Source organism: Penaeus chinensis, chromosome 8, assembly GCF_019202785.1.
Source record: "Penaeus chinensis breed Huanghai No. 1 chromosome 8, ASM1920278v2, whole genome shotgun sequence".
In the NCBI taxonomy this organism is placed as follows: Eukaryota; Metazoa; Arthropoda; class Malacostraca; order Decapoda; family Penaeidae; genus Penaeus; species Penaeus chinensis.
Window position 1 is genome coordinate 40,871,105 of NC_061826.1, and position 21,345 is coordinate 40,892,449.

Sequence of the window (21,345 nt, forward strand, 5' to 3'; positions counted from 1 at the left end):
GCGATGTGGTTTTATATTAAATTCTTTAGAATTCTTAAATCCAATGCTTTCAAATTTATTTCTTTTGACATTTTAAATTCAGCATTTTTTTTCCTTTTACCTTAGCTTTGCGCTGTATATCATTTAGATATGTTTCAAAATATTAATTGGATATGTTTCAAAGTATCATTTGGATATGTTTCAAAATATAATTTGGATGTTTCAAAATATAATTTGGATGTTTCAAAATTTAAATTAGATATGTTTCAAAATATACCTTTGGACATGTTTCAAAATATACATTTGGATATGTTTCAAAATATCAGTTGGGTATGTTTCAAAATATTAATTAGATGTTTCAAAATATCTATTGGATAAGTTTCAAAATATGCATTTGGATATGTTGCAAAATAGCAATTGGATATAGTTCAAAATATTAATTGGATATGTTTCAAAATACTAATTGGATGTGTTTCAAAATATAATTTGGATATGTTTCAAAATATCAATTGGATATGTTTCAAAATATCAATTGGATATATTTCAAAATATCATTTGGGTGTGTTTCAAAATATAATTTGGATATGTTGTAAGGATATTTTTTTACGACGCTTAATAAAATGTCTTTGATAGGAGATCTGCTGAGCTTGAAATAATTTTTGAGTCGAATATATCAACAATTGAGTCTCTTCACTAATATTAAACTTTTACTTAATTTACAGGATGTATGTAATAATATGCTATATAACAACCAAAATTATTTTTATTTCACTTGCAGGATAAGTACAATTCTATCCTTTATTACAAATGAATTTATTTCTGATTCAGATCAAACTGAATATAATGGGATGTTTATAACAACCGGGTTCTTTTCAGTACCATGCACTGCTGAATAAAGGTTCAAGAAAAAACACGGGAAATAGGCCTTCTTCAGTATACTCAATTTAAACATTTAACCATCAGCCCTCAAACACATACCTTGAAACTTAAAACCATAATGATAAAACTGAAGAAACGGGGTCATTAAGAGAAGTTGTTATTTACGTTCCACTGATCGTGCCCTTCCTCCTCTCCTCCCATCCTCCCTCTCTTCTTCTTCTTCTCCTCTCCCCTTCTTTATCGTCTTCTCCCCTTTCTCTAAAATTCACTATACATCAGCCTGAAGCCCCTGCTCCGCCTCCTGCCGGAGAAAAAGATCCTCATGAGGTTCGAGTCCGAAGTGACGCCCGGCGGGAGTGCGAAGCCGTTGAAGGAAAGGACGGAGCCAGGGGCGTAGTAAGGGTCGGTGGTTGGGTTCACAGCCACGTAGTTCTGAGCGGAGGTTCCCAGGCGCATGTGCGTGAAGGTCAGCTGAACTTTCTTGCCAACCGACGCCTGGAAATGGATGGGGAGAAGAGTTTAATACATGTCTATTGGTGGTTGTGTGCCTTCAGTGGTTTAGTGGACTAAAATAAATATACATTCTTCCCTCGTATGTTAAATAACCTATTCAGAAACCTCTTGTATTTGTTGGGAAACGGAGTGTCATGGAGCAGAAACAAAAAGAGGAAAAGAGAAAAAAAAGTTATTAAGATCTGCATGCTCCTACGTGCCACCATATCCCTATGTCAAAACTAAAACCCATTACTGTTTTATATGAATATTTCTACATTTACCAGTGATTGGAAGAAATATTGCTTGTTGGACTCGATTATGACTTCAATCCACTGGGCTTGATTTGCTCATAATCCTCGATTTACCTCTGTCTTACACAGAACATATGCATACATAACTCCCACACGCGCACACACACACAAAAAAAGAAAAAAAAAAAAAAAAAAAAAAACAGATAAATAAAAAGTAAAAAGATAAACACATATACTTACAAACACGATCAAATGGGCTAAATCCTTCCAAATAAAAACGTAATCAGTATCAACACTTACCATGATTTTCCATTCACAGTACTTCCTACCCGGGTGCTTGCGGGGAAATCTCGGCGACATGATGACTCCCCCGGGGCTGGCGGAGAGGACCTGGGGAGGGACACCCGTGAGAGGTGGCTGGACTGCGCTACACGAACTTATTTTAATTTATCAAATGTAAGCGTGTGTGTGCATATATATATATATATATATATATATACATATATATATATATATATATATATATATACATACATACATATACATATCCATATATCTATCTATCTATCTATCTATATATATATATTTATATGTACATGTATATATGTATATATATATATATATATATATATATATATATATATATATATATATATATATATATATATATATATATATGCATTAACACACATACACACTGTGTGGGTGTACATATGTGTATATATATTCATATACATATATGCATACATATATATATACACATATATGTGCATATATATTCATATATATTTATATACATACATATACATATATGCATACATATATATATATATATATATATATATATATACATATATACACACACACACACACATATATATATACATATATGCCGCTCTGATATCTCTCAGATTCCAAACGGAATTCCATAGACTTCGATATCAGCAGATAAAGTACCGTTACCCTTTGGCATCCGGCCTCCTTCCCTTGGTGCCCTATACGTGTGCTTTTATTGCTTAACGAGTAATCCAGAGTTGTTTTTTTGGGCTTTCCTATGTTGATATTTTGATTCATGATGAGCTACATAGCATTTTTTTCTGTTAACAATGGAGGAAAAAAAAAGGTCATGTCCCCCGATGAGGCTAATATAATACATGTTTACATCTGTCTCTCGCTAACTTGAGCTGGGCGAGTCGAAGACGTCCTGATGGAGAAATTGTCATCAAACTTACTTTGTGGCAAGAGGAGGTCCTCGGCCTGAACTGTGCATGGAATCCCATCCACTCTCCGGCAGCATTGGACGTGAAAGTAGCGAGGAATTGTGCACTGGGGATGGAGTTCTTATATCGTCTTCTTCTCCCTGACAGGCTGTGAAGGAAATATACACAGAGGCATCAGAGAAAAGCCAAACCTCTAGGGAACTTTGAAGAGAAATCATGCTGTGTGGACATTGAGTGTGTGCGTTTATGTGTATGTGTGTGTGTGTGTGTGTGTGTGTGTGTGTGTATGTGTGTGTGTGTGTGTGTGTGTGTGTGTGTGTGTGTGTGTGTGTGTGTGTGTGTGTACGTACACACATCTACATGCATTTGTAGATTTTTTTTATTTATGCATATATACGAGTATGACAGGCTATCTGTTTCCTTGTAAATTACCCCCTGTGTGCAAGGAATGGCCGGGTTAACCATCCACTGGGGGCGCAGGATTTGAACGCAGGTCAGCAAGAACGCTACCACTGCGCCACACAGCACACAGTAAGCGCGCATACGAAAGCGTGTTTATTAACATCCAGTTAGGTCTTATTTCTCCATACATATAGAGATCACCGCGTCCTGCTCAACCATAAGCACGAAGGCAGTGAAACCCATTGCTATAAGTCTAGCACTGTCTTGACTCACGTTAGCGGCGGCGTGTAAGGGTTCTGGATCACGAGGGTATCGCCAGCACGCAGCCGAAGAGACTTGATGAGTAAGTCCACTGTGGCGAGCTCCTCCTGCCGGGGGAGAGGGTGTGGCGTTTGGACAGTGGATTCTGAAGGGCGATGATGGTGATACTAATAATAACGGGGATGATGATGGTACTGATGATAAAAATGGTAATAGGGATGATGCTGAAAACTACGATTATGATAACAGGGATAATAATAATGATGGTAACTGGGATGATGATAATGATTCTAATGATAACAGAAACGATGACGATACTGATGACAACAAGGATGATGATGATGACAGTGATGGGAATGATATTGATGATAGTAAGAGTAATAATGATGAAGTGATAATGGAGATTATGATGGCAATGGTTTTAACATTAATATTAGTTGAAATAATAATGATAGCAGCAGTAACACAAATAACAACAATAGTAATAACAGTGACAACATAATACAGCTGATAATAATGATAATGGCAATATAATACCGATATGAATAATAATGATAATAAAATAATCATGCCTATTAAGAGCAGTGCCAGCATCACAAATGAGATATTATTTGACAATTACCCAAGACTACCTATAATCTCAGTAATTATTTTTTGGGGGAAAATTAATTAAAATAACAGAGAAATAACTTTGTACTTCAGTATTTTTTTTAATTTTTAAAACAAAATCCTAGCGACACAAAGCAAAATTATCATTATTATTATTATTATTATTATTATTACCATTATTATTATTAACTTGCTGGTACGTTGCAAGGTTAAACAATATTACCATTGGTAAAAATAATAATAATAATAATAACATGATCATTATAATAAGAATGAAAATATATTTATTAATATTTGTAGTAGTATTATCATTATCAACATTATCTTTAGTAGTGGCAGATGTGGTAGTAGTGCTATCATCATTATTAACATTACCGTTAGTGTCCTTATCATTACAATTATCATCATTATTAACATTAATATTGTCATTATCATCAGCATCATTACCATTACTATTGCTATTATCACCATCATTATCACTGTTATTAGTAGTCTAATTATCATCACATATATCATTATCACTAGAAAATTGACCTTAAACTTACTGCCATTACCATCATTGTTATATTATCAATACCATCATCATTATCATTACTATTATCATCATCTTCATTATGATTATCATCACATAGTCTATTATCACTAGCAAATTGGCCTTAAACTTACTGTAATTCCTGAAAGTTTACAGTACGCGTTTGGTGGATAATCGTCAGGGAAGTTTGGAGAAAGGAAGTTAGTCAGTCCGTTGTTAGTGTATGAGGTACACTGACCAACCGAGGCCGTTGTGGTTGTGGTTGTGGTTGTTGCAGTTGTAGTTGTTGATGTTGATGTGCTTGTTGTTGTTGTTGATGTGCTTGTGGTTGTTGTTGATGTACTTGTGGTTGTTGTTGATGTGCTTGTTGTTGTTGTAGTGGTACTTGTAGTTGGTGCTGTACTTGTAGTTGTAGACATTCTTGGAGTGGTACTTGTAGTTGGCGCTGTACTTGTAGTTGTAGACATTCTTGTAGTGGTACTTATACTTGTAGTTGTGGTCGTACTAGTACTTGTGCTTGTAGTCGTGCTAGGACTAGTAGTTGTGGTGGTATCTGCTCCCGAAGGCGTGCAGGAAGGAATTGGCACAAAGGTGATGTCCGCCGACCAACCCGGCATGTTACTTGACCCAACTTTGAAATAAAGAATAATTTCCCCTCCAACAGACTGGAACACTTGGCCAGGCGAAATATCCGTCCCACAGAACCTGGAAGGAGAGGGAGAGGGTGAGAGAGGGAGGGAGGGAGGGAAGGAGGGACATGAGAGAGAGAGAGAGAGAGAGAGAGAGAGAGAGAGAGAGAGAGAGAGAGAGAGAGAGAGAGAGAGAGAGAGAGAGAGAGAGAGAGAGAGAGAGAGAGATGCCGGATGAACAAGGTGGGTCTTTTGCATGATGAAAAAAGAAATATAAATTGGCGGGATGGACTGAGTGTTATTTACAAGTGAAATACTTCTCTATCCATAAAGGCGGTGTCGGGAAGGACATATTTTATGTAACTCTATATTCTCAAAATACGAAATTGAATAATAATAAGGTAAAATAATTTACGAAGTTAAAAAAGTATTAGGAAACAGACAGTACGATCATTATTCTTTAAAGGTTAAAAAAATATATTGTAGTGTAATATCGCTTGACCATATATAGGACCTACATGAATTTGAATCAAAAATTGTTCTAGTGATAAAAAAAAAAAAAGTCAGAAACCTAATATTGGTGAATATTTGCAAACTATTAAATTATTTATTGAATATTTCATTTAATACTTAAACACTGAATACTTAATACTCTCACGCAATTCATCAATCTTCATTACCATTTTAACAATCATTTAAAACTTCATCAGTAAATTCATTTCTTTGACACCATTTAAATATTATTATAAGTCATATGGGAATTGTTACATCTATCCCATAACACATTTTCTTAAGATGTATTGCTATCTATCTATATATATAAAATTCTTTATTCTAAAGAAATCTTTCTCCATCTAAAAGAATACCCTAACAAGAATCAACGTATTTAATAAAATCGTCTTCATATGATTAATAAAAAAAGACACCGGATTCCGCTGCACAGTATGAAATGTAGAGCATTTTAATGCTAAGAGCTATTACTACTTATCACATTATTCAAAGTGAAAGTGAAAGAATTCTGACTGGTTAGTGAACCTTACAAAAAAAAAAAAAAACAAAAAAAAAAAGCATGGTCATCCTAGATCAGCAAAGTAAGTAAGGGTAAACTAAACTCTGGCCCTTATACTGTGATGCCATTTTATACTTAGCGATTGTCTTTTTAGCATGAAAATAAGGAGATTTTACTCTTATCTTTAGCTTTTTTTTTTTTAATATAGTCTAGCGGTTTTGTGGAAGTGCCAATGGCAACACTGCTTTCATACTTCAAACTCAACAACCTCTACACTTGCTAACGCATACATACCACTGCCCTTCCGTTGTATTAGTAGTCCTGATTTCCAGGGCATCGTACCAACAGCCGAGTGTGCTAACGCCGTCTATATTTCGTAAAACTGCTCCCCACACCTCGAATGCCGTGAAGGTCAATTTTACTTCATTACACTCGGGGGCGATTATCCGCTTGACGAAATCCGAACCTGTTGCGTGAAAACACAGTCTGTGTATGAAAAGCATATCCATACATGTATAAATTTCCACACATAGTGAAAGATAGAGAGGGAGAGAATTGGACACACGCACTGCTATCGGATGCCCTATAATACGCTATCAAAACTTTGGTCAGGGGTGTTTGGAATTCTCGAAAAGCCAATTAACGTGACATTTGTTTATTATGGCATATGAGTTTCAACCCTTGTCTATTACAGCGTGTCTCCATGAAGAGACAGATATGCATTATTTCGCATTTCACTTGTCAGTTGATTTTATGGATATCAGAGACTAATACACAGGTTCCCAACCTGGCTGACATGTATGCCCATTTGCATAGAGTATAACTATGTTGAATCTACTATTCGGAGTCTACTGTTATATTCATTAACGTGGATTTTCAGTGTTGTTGGGGATTATGGTTATCAAGTTTTCAAAATACCTGCACCTGATCTTCATAGTATAATTGTTATTTTTCTCTCTCGTATTAATAAAACAGACTCAAGCATCTCATTAGTATCTGTACATGTATTTAAATATTAGTATGTAATGTATTGGACTTTAACTTATTAGTCATGATCAGTGTACACAACAGATATGGGACACATCAAGACATTCTATAAATTCGCTTGGTTCACTTTCTTGATTTTATTAGTAGTAAAAAGTTCTTATGAATCGTCAACACAAGGAGTTCATAATTAAATATTGTTGGATCAACATGATTTTATCTTTTTCTTTTTTTTTATCTTTAAGTTGAGAGAAAGCTGTCATAACATCCAGTGGGATACAAATAAGTAAAGCTTAAGGACCTGTTCTGAGTTATACTATCTTCGAATGGAAAGTAAATTGCAAAATTTGGCACTATCGCTGGAGTGATGAACTGTATAGCTATACTTACCAAACATGAAACGATTAGGGTAGTTCACAGTTGCAACGGATTTCTCAACGGTGACGATCTCAGTGCTAATATCTAGGATAGCATCTGAAGAAAGTTTAAATTTGGTTAAAATGGTATCATAATTTAGCATGTCTGACTTTTACAGTGTCTCTTGAATATTTGTTAGGAGCACATCGCAAAAGTTCTGTTCATAAAGTAAAGTATCAAATACAAAGCGAAAGGAGAAACCAACCATTATAGAGCGTATCAACTGTCTCGCACTGGCTCCCTGAAGTTCCATCAGGACACGCACACGTGCAATCATTTATCAAATAACCATTATTCTGACAGGGATCACTAGCTAGTCCGCACGTGATGAGGAGTTTGTCAGTACAGCCGTACATGGTGTTTACTAATAGCTTATCCATGTGGGAGAGACCTTCGCGCTGGCCAATTGCAGCTTGGAACCTCGGGTCTCTGGTCACGATCGTATTGTGGGCGTTCAGAGAGAAGCCCTGTGAAAAAGAATCATGATGAAAGGATTTGCATCAACTCATACGAAGAAGGACACGCATGTTGGAACCTGGAGTGCTGGACCAAGCCCTGTAGTCTTAAACTTGGTCATACAGATCGTTACCTCTCTCTCTACAAATACACACACACACACATACATATATTTTATGCACATTTACACACACACACACACACACACACACACACATACACACACACACACATATATATATATATGTATATATATATATATATATATATATAACAATTCGAACTGTAAAAGCCATATGACTTACCTGCCCACCGTAATGCATAATAGAGGTATAGTCATACGGCACACCATAATTGTTGGTCGTCCAGAGGTTGAAGTTATGAAGCGCCGCTGCCCTGATGTTTTGTGTGAGAATTATGAGGTGTGCATCTCGGTCTGACCTTGATTGCTCATGCCATAAGCCCAAAGCGTGCCCGACCTCGTGCACCAGACTGCCAAACTGCCAACGAAGGTCATAGGAAGTCAAGGGTTGAGTTGAAATATGATTTTTTTTTTTTAAACTTTCGAGAGATTTGCTGTGCGTCTAAGTAGCGAAATTAGTGATGAGAGATCAGGAGTTCACGGAATTTTCGCTTTACTTAGTTATATTTCTGTCAAGTCTACTTAAAAAACGAACTCATAGCAAAAATAAAACTTATCTAAAATGCGTCATTAAAAAGCAACTAAAAACGAAAACAAAAGACTTAAAAACAAAAAACTCATTAAAAACTAACACTCACAAAAACTAATATTTAACTAAAACTCACAAATCTCTAAAACTTAACGAATCTTAAACTCATAAAAACTAAAACTCGCAAAAAACTAACTCATAAAAAACAAAAACAAAATATAAATAAAACTTATAAAAACGACAACTCATTAAAAAACTTAAATTCGTTAAAACTAACTAAAAAAACTAAATTTCATAAAAAAACTAAAACTTCTGATCTGCTTGTAACACATACATACGATCCCTCGCAGCACTGATGGCGCCAACCTTTTTTAAATCATTTTTTTTATTATCAACATTTTCACTATTTCCTTCTCCCTCCCTCCCTCCCCCTCTCTCTTCCCTCCTCCCCCTCTCCCTTTTTCCCTCCTCCTCTCCCTCCCTTCCCCCCACAAACTCACCGACTGCTCACACCACACGGGCACGTTGATGATCTGTCCTCCGCTGCCGCTGACCATTCCCACGTAAGAGTTACAGGCGGATGAGTGTCGGATGAACTTAATGCGTTCTCCAGTGCTGGTGTTCGGGACCTCGGTGAAGGTGAGGCAGGTGTTGTCGATCCAGTGCTGGATGGCGCTCCGGACGGCTGCCTTGTCAACCAAGTCTGGAGAGTCATTTAGAGATAAGTTCGCATGTGCGTGTATATTTATATATATGTATATATATAAACATACACGCATATGCGAACTTATATATATATATATATATATATATATATATATATATAGATATATATATATATATACATACACACATATATGTATATATATTCACATGAACACGCATATATATATATACATATATATATATATATATATATATATATACACATATATGTATATATATTCACATGAACACGCATATATATATATATATACATATATATATATATATATATATATATATATATATATATATATATGTATGTATATATTCACATGAACACGCATATATACATATACATATATATACATATATATATATATATATATATATATATATATATATATATATTTAATATATATGTATGTATATATATTCACATGCACACGCATATATATATATATATATATATATGTATATATATAAACATTTAATATATATATGTATATATATATACATAAATATTTTACATATACGTATTTATATATATATATATATATATATATATATATATATATATATATATATATCGTGTGGGTGTTAGCGTTTATACCTATATGAAAAAGGCCAAAAGCTCTTTCTTAACAAGAGTGCACTGTCAATTAACACGAACCGTCCTCAAAGGTATAGGGAATGTGAGGGAAGCCGTTGACATCAGGCCAGTGTCTGGTGACGTCGGTGATCGCTTTCCTGTCGAGGATGGCGGCTAGCTGCTCCGGGGTCAACATCGTGTCCCCCAGTTTCTCGAGCTGGAAAAGTAGCGCGCTTGAATGCCACTCTTTTAACCCAAAGTCAGTGGGTTTATTTACTGTCCCCTTTAGATTTTAATGAGTTTTGTTGCATGGAGACGGCTCCGCGTGTGTTCAGCAGCCAGGAGTCTATTCGTTGACCCAAGTGATCGATCCTGATTTCCCCATTCCTTGAACTGGCGGGAAATGCGTTTTTCTTTCCAATACTATTAATATTGACATTGTTATCATTCTTACTGATATTTTAATTATTATATTTATATTAAAACATTAATAACATCAAAGACAATAAAATAATAGAAGTGAAGCTTTCAAAAAATGAAGGAAAAGGGTAAACAGGTGAGACAGGTAAGACAAATAGCTCACTCCTTGTTGACTTGTAGAGCATCTATGCGTATAGACAAGAGCTAAAACTTTTATTACAGTGGGCATGGCATTGCAGTTTTGCCCCCCGCGCTCAATGGTTAAGGGTAAAAATAACAGTAATATCCATTCGTAATTTTATGAAGAGTACGAACGTAAAACATGTATTGAGGTTAATTGTATTTTTTTATTTTTTTGTGATTCGTATATTTCTTATTCATTCGTTTGTTCATTCCTTTATTTAATCATGTGTTTCAAGCTCTTATTGTATTAATTTATTTAATATCCATTTTTAATTAATTTATCATCTACTTGTTGAATTTATCATTATTTATTCCTCTTGTTTTCCCTAATTTTTTGGCAATTGTTTTTAATATTAACTAATTTATCTTTACCTTTTTTCCTATTCTAAACTTTTTGGAAATATCTCTATTTTTTAATTTTAATTATTTATTATATCTCACTATTTATACGTTCTTTTCTTCCATTCCATTCTTCATTTCATTTATTCTAACGTCTTTTCCCCCTTTTAAGCTTCCTCTTGGCAATGTTTATGAATATATTTTTATCGTTTGTCTATTATCCATCTTATCTATTTTGATATCTCCCCCCTTTTCAAGTTTCCTCTTGGCACTACCTGTCCTGTGTTAGGGACAGAGCTACGTACCAATTCTTCCGACGATCTGCTCAAGTTAGCTGCGGCGAGCTGTTCCTCCGTGAGTAAGATGTCGTCTCCCTCGTCGCCCTTTCAGGATAAACAGAGCAAAAGAGTTTAACATTGCAAGTTATTTCAAGAGAGAGAGAGAGAGAGAGAGAGAGAGATAGATAGTTAGATAGATAAATAGAGATATGTAGATGGGTAGATAGATATAGATGGGTAGATATATAGGTATAGATGGGTAGATAGATAGATAGATATAGATGGTAGATAGAGAAAGATAGATAGGGAGTGGTAGATAAAGACGGATAGATAGCTAGCGATATTTATTTATTTATTCATCTATTTTTCCTTTTATCGATTTCCTTATCAATTAGACGCTGAACAACAGTAATAAGCTAGAAAGTGCTTTTAAAGAAAGTCTAGACATAAAGTAATATATATATATATATATATATATATATATATATATAGAGAGAGAGAGAGAGAGAGGGAGAGAGAGAGAGGGAGAGAGAGAGGGAGAGAGAGAGAGAGGGAGAGAGAGAGAGAGAGAGAGAGAGAGAGAGAGAGAGAGAGAGAGAGAGAGAGAGAGAGAGAGAGAGAGAGAGAGAGAGAGAGAGAGAGAGAGAGAGAGAGAGGGAGAGAGAGAGAGGGAGGGAGAGGGAGGGAGAGAGAGAGAGAGAGGTAGAGAGAGAGAGAGAGAGAGAGAGAGAGAGAGAGAGAGAGAGAGAGAGAGAGAGAGAGAGAGAGAGAGAGAGAGAGAGAGAGAGAGAGAGAGAGTGTGTGTGAGAGTCAGAGAGTGATTTAAAGGTCATTAAATAAATGACGGAAACAAATTTCGTAAACGGTGATAACATAATTAGGAAAATTATATTAATGATGTGCTGATACAATACCCTTGGAATTTGATACTTAAAAATATAATATTTATATAAACTTACATGATGATTCCCGGGTAATGTAGGGTGTTCAGTCCCGTTGTTCTCTACGTTCCGATCCTGGAAGAAAAAAGTTGAATATATATAAATATATAAGGAATGTTACCATTAGGTTATGGAAACTAAGAGAGAGGGAGAAAAGGTTGGGGGAATGGAAGGAGTGAGGGAAGGGGGACAGGAGAGGCGGACGGAAAGGGGAAGGGAAGTAGGGAGGGAGAAAGGGAAGATTTTTCTTCATTTTTCTGTGTTGACTTTCGCCCAACTTAATATAGCAAGCACTGTGAAAACAGAAGGTATTACTGGAAGAAACGCCTAACACCTAAAAAAAAGAAGAAAAGAATATGAGTTTACCTAATTGGAGAACACATCACTCTATGAATAATTCCTTCAATATAAATTTCTTCGCAAATTGATAGGAACGGTAATAAATGTGTAAAATCCAGGAAGCAGCAATCTCGCGCCCCGTCGCGTCGCGACAAAAAGAGAAAAAGTCGTTGAAAGCGACAGAAAATCGGACGGATTCGTAGCGCATGACGTAAGCGAGGGAAATAAAATGAGCCAATTAGATTTGCACTGGAACGTGGCGTGATCAATATACTGATCATAGGCAGGGACGTCAAGCACGATAGGACCAATCATACAAGAAATATATAATCACGTGACAATAGAAGCTGGGCCTAGGAGAAGGCAGTTGAAATTCAAATCAGTTCCATCATGGCCAGGCAGTGTGTCGAGTGTAATGATAGCTATGTCGATTTCATTGCAAAATATCGTCGAAATAACGACGCGAGTTTATTACACCCGCGAAATCACGGTGTACTGCCTGTGGACGTACTGTGCCCTAACTGTAAGACACCGTGTCACTACAGGAAAGACAGACACCAGCCCATCACCAGTTCTTCGTCGAGGCCGCGAAACGAACCCTCGGCTGTTCGGTAAGGAACGGCGGCTCCGGCACGGCAAAGGTCGCGGGCTCGCGCCACGCAGCCGGCCGGGGGCCGCCGGGGTAACCATTCCCCGTGCCGCCCCGCTTCTCGGTCGGTTTGTGGCCCTGCCCTTCACACAGGCGACCGCTCCCGTCTAGACGTCCGGAATGGTTTCCGAGTACCGCCCCCCCCCCCCTCACTGAGGTGAAACAACCTTTGGATGGTTGCTTCAGAGGGATGAAAGGAACCAGCTGGCAAAAGGACAAAACCCCCCTTCCCTCACTGAGGTGAAACAGCCTTTGGATGGCTGCTTCAGAGGGAAGGGGGAAACACTTTGAAAAGACACAGGTCCTTTCCTTCCTCACTGAGGTGAAACAACCTTTGGGTGGTTGCTTCAGAGGAATGTAAGGAACTGCCTGGCAAGAACGCAAAACCTCCCTTCCCTCACTGAGGTAAAACAGCCTTTGGGTGGCTGTTTTAGAGGGAAGGGTGAACTACTTTGAAAAGACACAGGTCCTTTCCTTCCTCACTGAGATGAAACAACCTTTGGGTGGTTGCTTCTGAGGGATGAAAAGAACCAGCTGGCAAAAGTGCAAAACCTCCTTTCCCTCACTGAGGTGAGGCAGCCTTTGGATGACTGTCTCAGAGGGAAGGAGGAATCCCTCTGAAAAGACACAGGTCCTTTCCTTCCCCACTGAGGTGAAACAACCTTTGGGTGGTTGCTTCAGGGGAACGAAAGGAAGTGCCCGACAAGAACGCAAAACCTCCCTTCCCTCACTGAGGTGAGACAGCCTTTGGAAGGCTGTCTCAGAGGGAAGGAGGAATCCCTTTGAAAAGACACAGGTCCTTTCCTTCCTCACTGAGGTGAAACAACCTTTGGGTGGTTGCTTCAGAGGGATGAAAGGAACTGCCTGGTAAAAGTGCAAGACTCCTCTTCCCTCACTGCGGTGAAGCAACCTTTGGGTGGCTGCCTCAGAGGGCTGAGCAAAAGGGCTCCAAACAATGATGTCTCGTAGGTGGAAGGGCTCCAAACAATGATGTCTCGTAGGTGGAAGGGCATCCCCTCTGGTCTCTCCCCAGGGGTTTACACCTACCCACGCGTTTGCCGTGCGTGGCAGCCTTGTGCGCTGTGGAGACGGGAGTCCTGGAGGTTGAGCGATGCCGTGAACGAGTACGCCCTGTGGCTAGCAACACGCCTCTTTGGTCCTCTATTCCAGCAAGACAGGCGGCCTGATCCCGGCCCGGTCACGGTCAATCGGCTGGTCTCCCCCGGGAGGCTAGGGTCAAGCAGTCATGCCGCCATTGGCACTCACAATGGTCCGTGAGTGCCGTCACAATGGCTAATGGCTGCGTATATCCTTTCATCACTCCTGTTGCTGTTAGACACTGGTTCTGACACTCAGCTTCCCCTTGTTGGACTCCGTGGTGGGTGGGGGCGTGAGAGGATGAAGCACTTACCAATTCATGGAAAAAATAATCAAACACCCCCCACAGACTGAACTTAAAGTTGACGAACCGCGCAAGGCCCAGACCACGGTAGTCACCATGAAGGCATATGTGCCTTCCGGTGGCAAAAGAAAGCCCCATGCACAGGATGACACTGTCACCCCTGCTGCTAAGGTGGACAAGACCGAAGCCAATGGGTCTGTCCACCGAATAGTCAAAGATCTTGACTCGCGAGCTGGCCTCTCCAGGCCAGCAGCTAAGCCAGGGAGGCCCCTGAGTTCACAGACGGCCTCCCCGATTGAGAGGGGAGAGCAGGCTGAACCAGCCGCATCAGCTGCTGCCTCCACAAACAAGCCCGAAAGCCGAAAGGGCGGGCCGAAGCGTCCGAGGCCGGAGACCGACTCTGATGAAGAGCGGGACCCCCTAAACGCTTTGCCCAGTTCAAAGTGCCAGTTAAACCCGAAGGCTTCGACAATGCCTACCAATTGGTCAGGGCATTGGAGTTGCAACGGAAAATCCGGTTGTCGATCCGGGTCGCCCGAGATCAGGGCATGATCATAATGCCCAAAGATCAAGCTACCTTGAATTTCCTCCGGGAAACGAAGGAGCTAACCGATGGGAGGAAAGGGAGTCTTTCCCCACTAAGTCCCGAGGAAAAGAGAACCAAGATGGTGCTACTTGGCTTCTCAGTCTCGTACGATGTGGAACTGATCGCTTCACACCCACAGGTCGTGCAGGCTTCCCGAATGTCGAAGGGGAAGACCCCAACCAGGCAAGTCCTGGTGACCATGAAAGGTGCCCCAACCACTACCCTTGATCTGGGTAACTGGGGCACCTACAACCTTCGAACGTATGTGCCAGAACCACTTCGGTGTTTCAAGTGCCAGAAATACGGTCACCACCAGGCTAACTGTACAGCCAAGCCTAAATGTGGTGTCTGTAGCAAGGCACACAACACAGAGGTATGCCTCAAGGCATACCAAGAGGAAAAGAGGGACACAACAGCTAAATGTCCCAACTGTGCCAAGAAGCATCATGCCTGGAGCCTGACTTGCTCTGTCAGGAAAAAGGCGGCCCTCAGGCGACAAGAGGTTGCTCAAAACCGATCAGACTTTGTTCTTGCCCCAACGGGCACCCATGTCTGGGGAAGGAACAAAAGCGAAAAGGCCTCCCGACCTCCTAAGAGGAAGGAAGCCGCCCCCCAGCCGACACCGGATGTCTCCAACAAAAAGGAGTTTCCGACAATGCCAAAGGTGCAGAAAAAGAAACTAAAGAAAAAAGTTTCTAAGAGCACCACAAAAACCTCCCCAACAGATGATCATCTCCTGACGGCAATGACCCAGACTGTCGCAGCCCTAAAGGGAAGAAAGCTGGCTAGAGCAAAACCAGCCTCACCCTCACCCCAGGACGAGACTCCCCTCCCCACTCCAAACCAGGCAGAGCCAAAACAGGCTGAATCTGTGCAGCCAGAGCCAGATCACGCTGACCTTGCCCAGGCAAGGCCAGCAAGGCCAGCCAAGAAAAAGCCTGAGAGAAAAGCCGAACCAACCAAAGTCAGAGCTACCAAAGGCTCTCCACCCCCCAGTGGACCCAAGGATAGCAGTTGTCAGACTCCGACGATGTCTCTGATGTAACTATCACTGAGTAACATCATGACACACCATCTAAGCATCCTACAGTGGAACATCAATAGCTTCTCTGCAAAGAACGCTTTTCTCCAAGCAGTAGTGCGATCAAGGAACATTGACATTGTCATGCTCCAGGAGACATTAACAGTGGACACTGTTCGCTTCTCAGGGTACCATGCCTTCACACTGCCATGAACACCTGGCAAGAGAGGCTTGATCACCCTTGTGAGAGCAACAATCCCCTGCTCCGCAATAGCCGATGCATCGCACTGTGGAGACGATGTTGAATCCCTTGCCGTCGAGGTTCACCTGGCCGGGGGGCCCCTCAAACTGTACAATGTGTACAGCCGGCCACGCTGTAGAAGCTTAGACATCAGCCAGGTCTGTGCTTCTGCTGCACACGACCGAGTGATCATAGGGGGAGACTTCAATGCACACCACCCCATCCGGGCTCCCTGCCGGGCACCGGATGCGGCCGGCTATCACATAGCCGACGTGCTAGAGACATTCCCTGAGATCGCTCTCCTCAACACCCAAGAGCCAACGCACGTCAGAGGAGGGGTCCTAGACCTCACCCTGGCCACTGCGACTCTGGTCGGGAGGATTGGCTGGTGTGTCGATGAGACCGTCACAAGTGACCATTACGGCACTATAACTACCCTCATGGATGCTGGCCCAGCCGAAATCCTAAGACCGAATCCAAGATGGAAAACAGACAAGGCCAACTGGCAGGCGTTTCAAAACGCCTTGGCCCTCTGTCTGAGATGCAACAATCCCCCACAAAGCGAAAATGTGGAAGTGCTCGAAGCTAGCCTGCTAAACACCATTAATGAAGCAGCCTCACAGACCATACCCAAAACTCGGCCTGGGTCCAGAAGTCACAAAGACGCCTGGTACTTCAATGACGAGATCAGGGAGGTCAACCACAGGGTGAACATGTGCCGAAAACTATTCCGAAGGCAAAGAACCCCTGACAACTTATCCCTCCTAAGGGAAGCTGTCACGGATGCCAAGGCAACTGCCAACAGAGTCAGGCAGGAAAAGTGGCTGGAATGGTGTGAGTCCTTCGACCACCAAACCACCCTTTCAGAGCTGTGGCAACGGGTCAAGCGAGCTACCAGCCGCTCAGCCCCGAGGTGCACCCATCACGACCCCCAAGCAGAGGCTAACAGACTGGCGCACGAGTTCTCTGCGAGAACGAGCAGCAACAGTCTGCCAGCCGAGCTGAGGGCAAGACAAGAGCGTCTACAGCCAGACAGACACGCTCAGATCAGAGAAAGGGCAGCCGAACCCGATAACTCAGACGTTATCTTTTCTCTGAGGGAACTAAGGAAAGCCTATAAAACCAGTTCCAACACAGCCCCGGGCTCTGATGGGATCTCGTACCCCATTATCTCCCACCTAGGACTAGCAGGTGAGCGTGCACTCTTGCAACTCATCAACAAGTCCTGGGAAACTTCCACTCTACCCCAGAGTTGGAAGAGGGCTACCATAGTTCCCGTCCCAAAACCAAAGGAGCCGGGGAAGTACCGCCCCATCTCTCTGCTCAGCTGCCTGGCCAAGACGGCTGAGAGGATGGTACTAAACCGGCTTCAATGGAAAACGGGACCCCCGCACGAACACCTCCACGGGTTCACAAGGGGCATGGGCACAGCACACAGCATAGCCACGCTCTTAAGCACAATCAGCAAGGGCCCAGCTGTGGTGGTATTCCTTGACCTGGAGAAGGCTTTTGAACTGGCAAGTCCGCTTGCCATTCAGGAAAGCCTGATCCATAAGGGAATCAGAGGAAAGCTCTTGGCTTGGATAGGTGACAACTTCAGGAACAGGACTGCCAATGTCAAATTCCAGGGTCACCTATCGCAGCACATGCCGCTCGAAAATGGAACGCCCACAGGGTGGGGTTCTCAGTCCATAAACCTCCCAGTGGGGTGCCAGATCATCTCATATGCAGACGATCTCGCTATCACCTCTACTGGACCACGCAGCCAGAATAAAGCCCAGCGTTGTCTGGACCTCGTGTCAGAGGAGTGTTGTAGGACAGGACTAAAGATCTCTGCTGCCAAATCCAAAGCCATGGCTCTGAGACAGAGAGTTCGAGGCACAAGACTGAAAATCCAGGGAGTGGAATTAGAATGGGTCAAGGACTACCTATACCTTGGGGTAAGGATAGACCGGACCCTCTCCTTCCATAAGGAGGTCCAGTACCTGGTTGACCGAACCAAAGCAAGACTGTCCGTCATGAGAGCAATGACTGGGAGACGCATAGGGGCCAGACACAAAGTAATAAGATCATTCTATGTACATGCTGTCCGGCCCATTGTGGACTATGCCTCAGTCGCTCTAATTGCTGCAAAGAAAAAGCACACAGACAAATTAGAAACAGTCCAATATGAAGCTGCCAGGATCATTCTGGGTGCCCCGAGGTGGATGAAGGTCCTCAACCTCCTGATGGAGGCAAACCTTCTCCCCCTGGACTCACGAATCGATCTAACGGCAACACAATTCCTGTCAAAGGTCATCCAGGCTCCCAGGAACACAAGCCTAAGACAAAAATTAGTCAGATGCCTCGAACAAGACAACGAGCTCGTTGCAAACAACTCCTGGCTGTCTCATACAGCCAGGGTGTTGATACGCCATCAGCTCAAAGAACAGCTTCTTGCTAAGGGCATGGACTCCCCCCACCCCGACTTTGCCGAAGCCCCGCCGTGGGCACTGAGCCTGATAGAGTTCAACATAATGAGCCTGTCAATGAAAAAGAGCCTATACCCCATGCCTAGCCTAAAGGCAGAAGCCCACAGGGTCATTACAGCCATCACTCCTCCGGGTAGTAGAACATACTACACGGATGGATCGGTCGATCCCTTGAGCCACACTGCAGGCGCCGGCTTTGCAGCTAGGGATGCCACGCGATCCATGCGGGTAACAGACAACGCCTCCTCGCTACAGGCAGAGGCAGTTGCAATCATGGGAGCCCTAGGCCACGCGTCCCTAAGGGAAGGACACGTGGTCATACACACAGACTCCAGGGCAGCATTGACTGTCTTCAGCACAGCTCACCCACAGACAACATCTACCTACTGACCACGATTCTCACAATGGCACAGAGAATTCTTGCTCAGAGTAGAAGAATTATCATCAACTGGGTCCCAAGCCACATCGGCATCAGAGGGAACGAGCTTGCTGACAGACTAGCCGTCGCTGGCAGGGGTATGCCCCCAAATCCTATGACGATAAAACCGAGCCGAAAATTACTTATGGAGAAGTGTGCCTTGGTTGGTCGTACCTTCCTACGGCAGCTCCACAGAGAGGAAACGAGAACCTCCCCCTCGGCCAGCTGGTACTCAGACGCCACAGGATATAAACCACTGGCACTCTCTGAAGTAAGCAACAAAGGTACCGAAGTCATTCTTCACAGAATGCGCCTAGGTTACCACTGTACATGGCAGATTATCCCAACAATCGAACGCGATGAATGGTGCTGCAAGCACTGCGGCGAGCCGAACGCCACACTAGTCCACTACCTAGAAAATTGTGACCATACACAATTCCTGAGACATGGACCGCCCACAACAGCCGCCGTGCTGGTAAAGAGGCTATGCGAAATGCTTACACCATGGCGGCAGGAGCGCTTGCTGGCAATCCCGCCGCCACGGTAAGCATCGAGTGTCAGACAACTCAATGAGATAGCCGTAAAAAGCTGACACAGGCCGGGCCATATCTAGAAGGCCCGGGCGAAGCTAGAACTTCGCAAACCAAACCACCACCAGGAACAGCGGAGAGCGACCACTATTCCTGCCACCGACGACCTGGAAGACCAAGTGACAAAAGGCCTGCGTTAATACTTAAGGTAAGGTGCGGGTGAAACTGTTACTGGATCTGGGGTCTCCTGCCGGAACATACGAGGTGAAGATTTTATAGACCAGGGCGGGCGTGTGTGTGTGTGTGTGTGTGGGGGGGGGGGGGGGTCGGCAGCGCCTATGTAACCCGGAAGCGAGTGGATGTATTTTACTCTCCCGTGTATTACTAATATTTTTAGACATTTCCTCCCCCAAATTCCGTGATATGTATCATGCCCTCCCCACCTGCCGGGATCGATATCGTAGCTGTGCTTCGTTTGCGAAGGAAATGAGTGCTAGATTCGTTCGAAACACGACGAAAACTATTGAAAAAATATTTCGTTCATCGGAAAATCGGTGTTAGGCGTCATCTCCAAATTCACCCAGAAGAAAACGCAAAAGGAAAAACAGTATTATTTAAACTTGGAAATTGAACCACAAATGATTTTCTCACAGGAGCATTATCAAAAATTGGTAACTTTTATTTCTATTTTTACTTGGTTTCTAACTTAATACAAAAGTTTCTGTCTAGCAAGAGTGAATGAAAAACTAAAACCCATTAGTCATAAATCAAAACTGCATTACTTTGATTGAGTAAAATAGGCTTTAATTTTGCAATGACGATTTTCAATTTCCTTTGGACTCATAATTCATTTTCGGGAATGATACCACAGTAGTCCCTAACCAGTCTTTATTTATTTATTTATTTATTATTAGTATTTATATATAACACTTACTACACCAGTGCCATCTATTGGGAATTAAGGTGTTGCGCGATGTAAAGCTCCGCCCATTCCAGTGACGTAATGAGAATGGCTGCGGTTAAGGGTTACCTGTTTTACTATAATGGTTATTTTTTCGACTGGTACAAAGTATTTTGGAAATTAATATCCTAGATAGCTTTTGATATTTTGATACCCAATATAATGACAATAGCTGAGTTAGGAGGATGAATCTGTTAACTCAATAAACGTCTACCGCCTATTCATTTCCTATTGCGCAGGAGGTGTCACTTAGGCTGTAATCGTCGGAAAAGACGGCTTAGGATTCTTGGATGAATTATTTATCTTTCTGTTTATAGACCTTGGACAAATAGTGTGCTACCCTTACTACACCAGATTTTACAGGTGTATTTTTAAGAATTTACAGACCCTTGATTGATATGGTGCTATACTTAATACACCAGAGTATTCAAGTGATTTTTTTTCTATAAACGGTTGATAATACTACACTTAATAGATC

At 41.8% G+C, this 21,345-nt stretch overlaps 1 protein-coding gene across 1 annotated transcript in view; it reads right to left on the bottom strand.

Annotated features, from left to right (window-relative positions):
• Positions 1 to 724: 724 nt before the first annotated feature.
• LOC125028342 (zinc metalloproteinase nas-34-like) overlaps positions 725 to 21,345 on the bottom strand; it is a 25,495-nt gene continuing 4,874 nt past the window's right edge. Inside the window, exons 3-15 of the mRNA XM_047617825.1 lie at positions 12,268 to 12,324; positions 11,336 to 11,413; positions 10,170 to 10,305; positions 9,295 to 9,497; positions 8,429 to 8,623; positions 7,873 to 8,134; positions 7,641 to 7,724; positions 6,561 to 6,732; positions 4,763 to 5,333; positions 3,500 to 3,594; positions 2,837 to 2,972; positions 1,905 to 1,994; positions 725 to 1,353 (exon numbers count right to left, since the gene is read on the bottom strand). Coding sequence (XP_047473781.1) covers positions 1,117 to 1,353; positions 1,905 to 1,994; positions 2,837 to 2,972; positions 3,500 to 3,594; positions 4,763 to 5,333; positions 6,561 to 6,732; positions 7,641 to 7,724; positions 7,873 to 8,134; positions 8,429 to 8,623; positions 9,295 to 9,497; positions 10,170 to 10,305; positions 11,336 to 11,413; positions 12,268 to 12,324 — 2,316 coding nt within the window. The 3' untranslated portion in view covers positions 725 to 1,116. The remainder of the gene's footprint in view (positions 1,354 to 1,904; positions 1,995 to 2,836; positions 2,973 to 3,499; positions 3,595 to 4,762; positions 5,334 to 6,560; positions 6,733 to 7,640; positions 7,725 to 7,872; positions 8,135 to 8,428; positions 8,624 to 9,294; positions 9,498 to 10,169; positions 10,306 to 11,335; positions 11,414 to 12,267; positions 12,325 to 21,345) is intronic.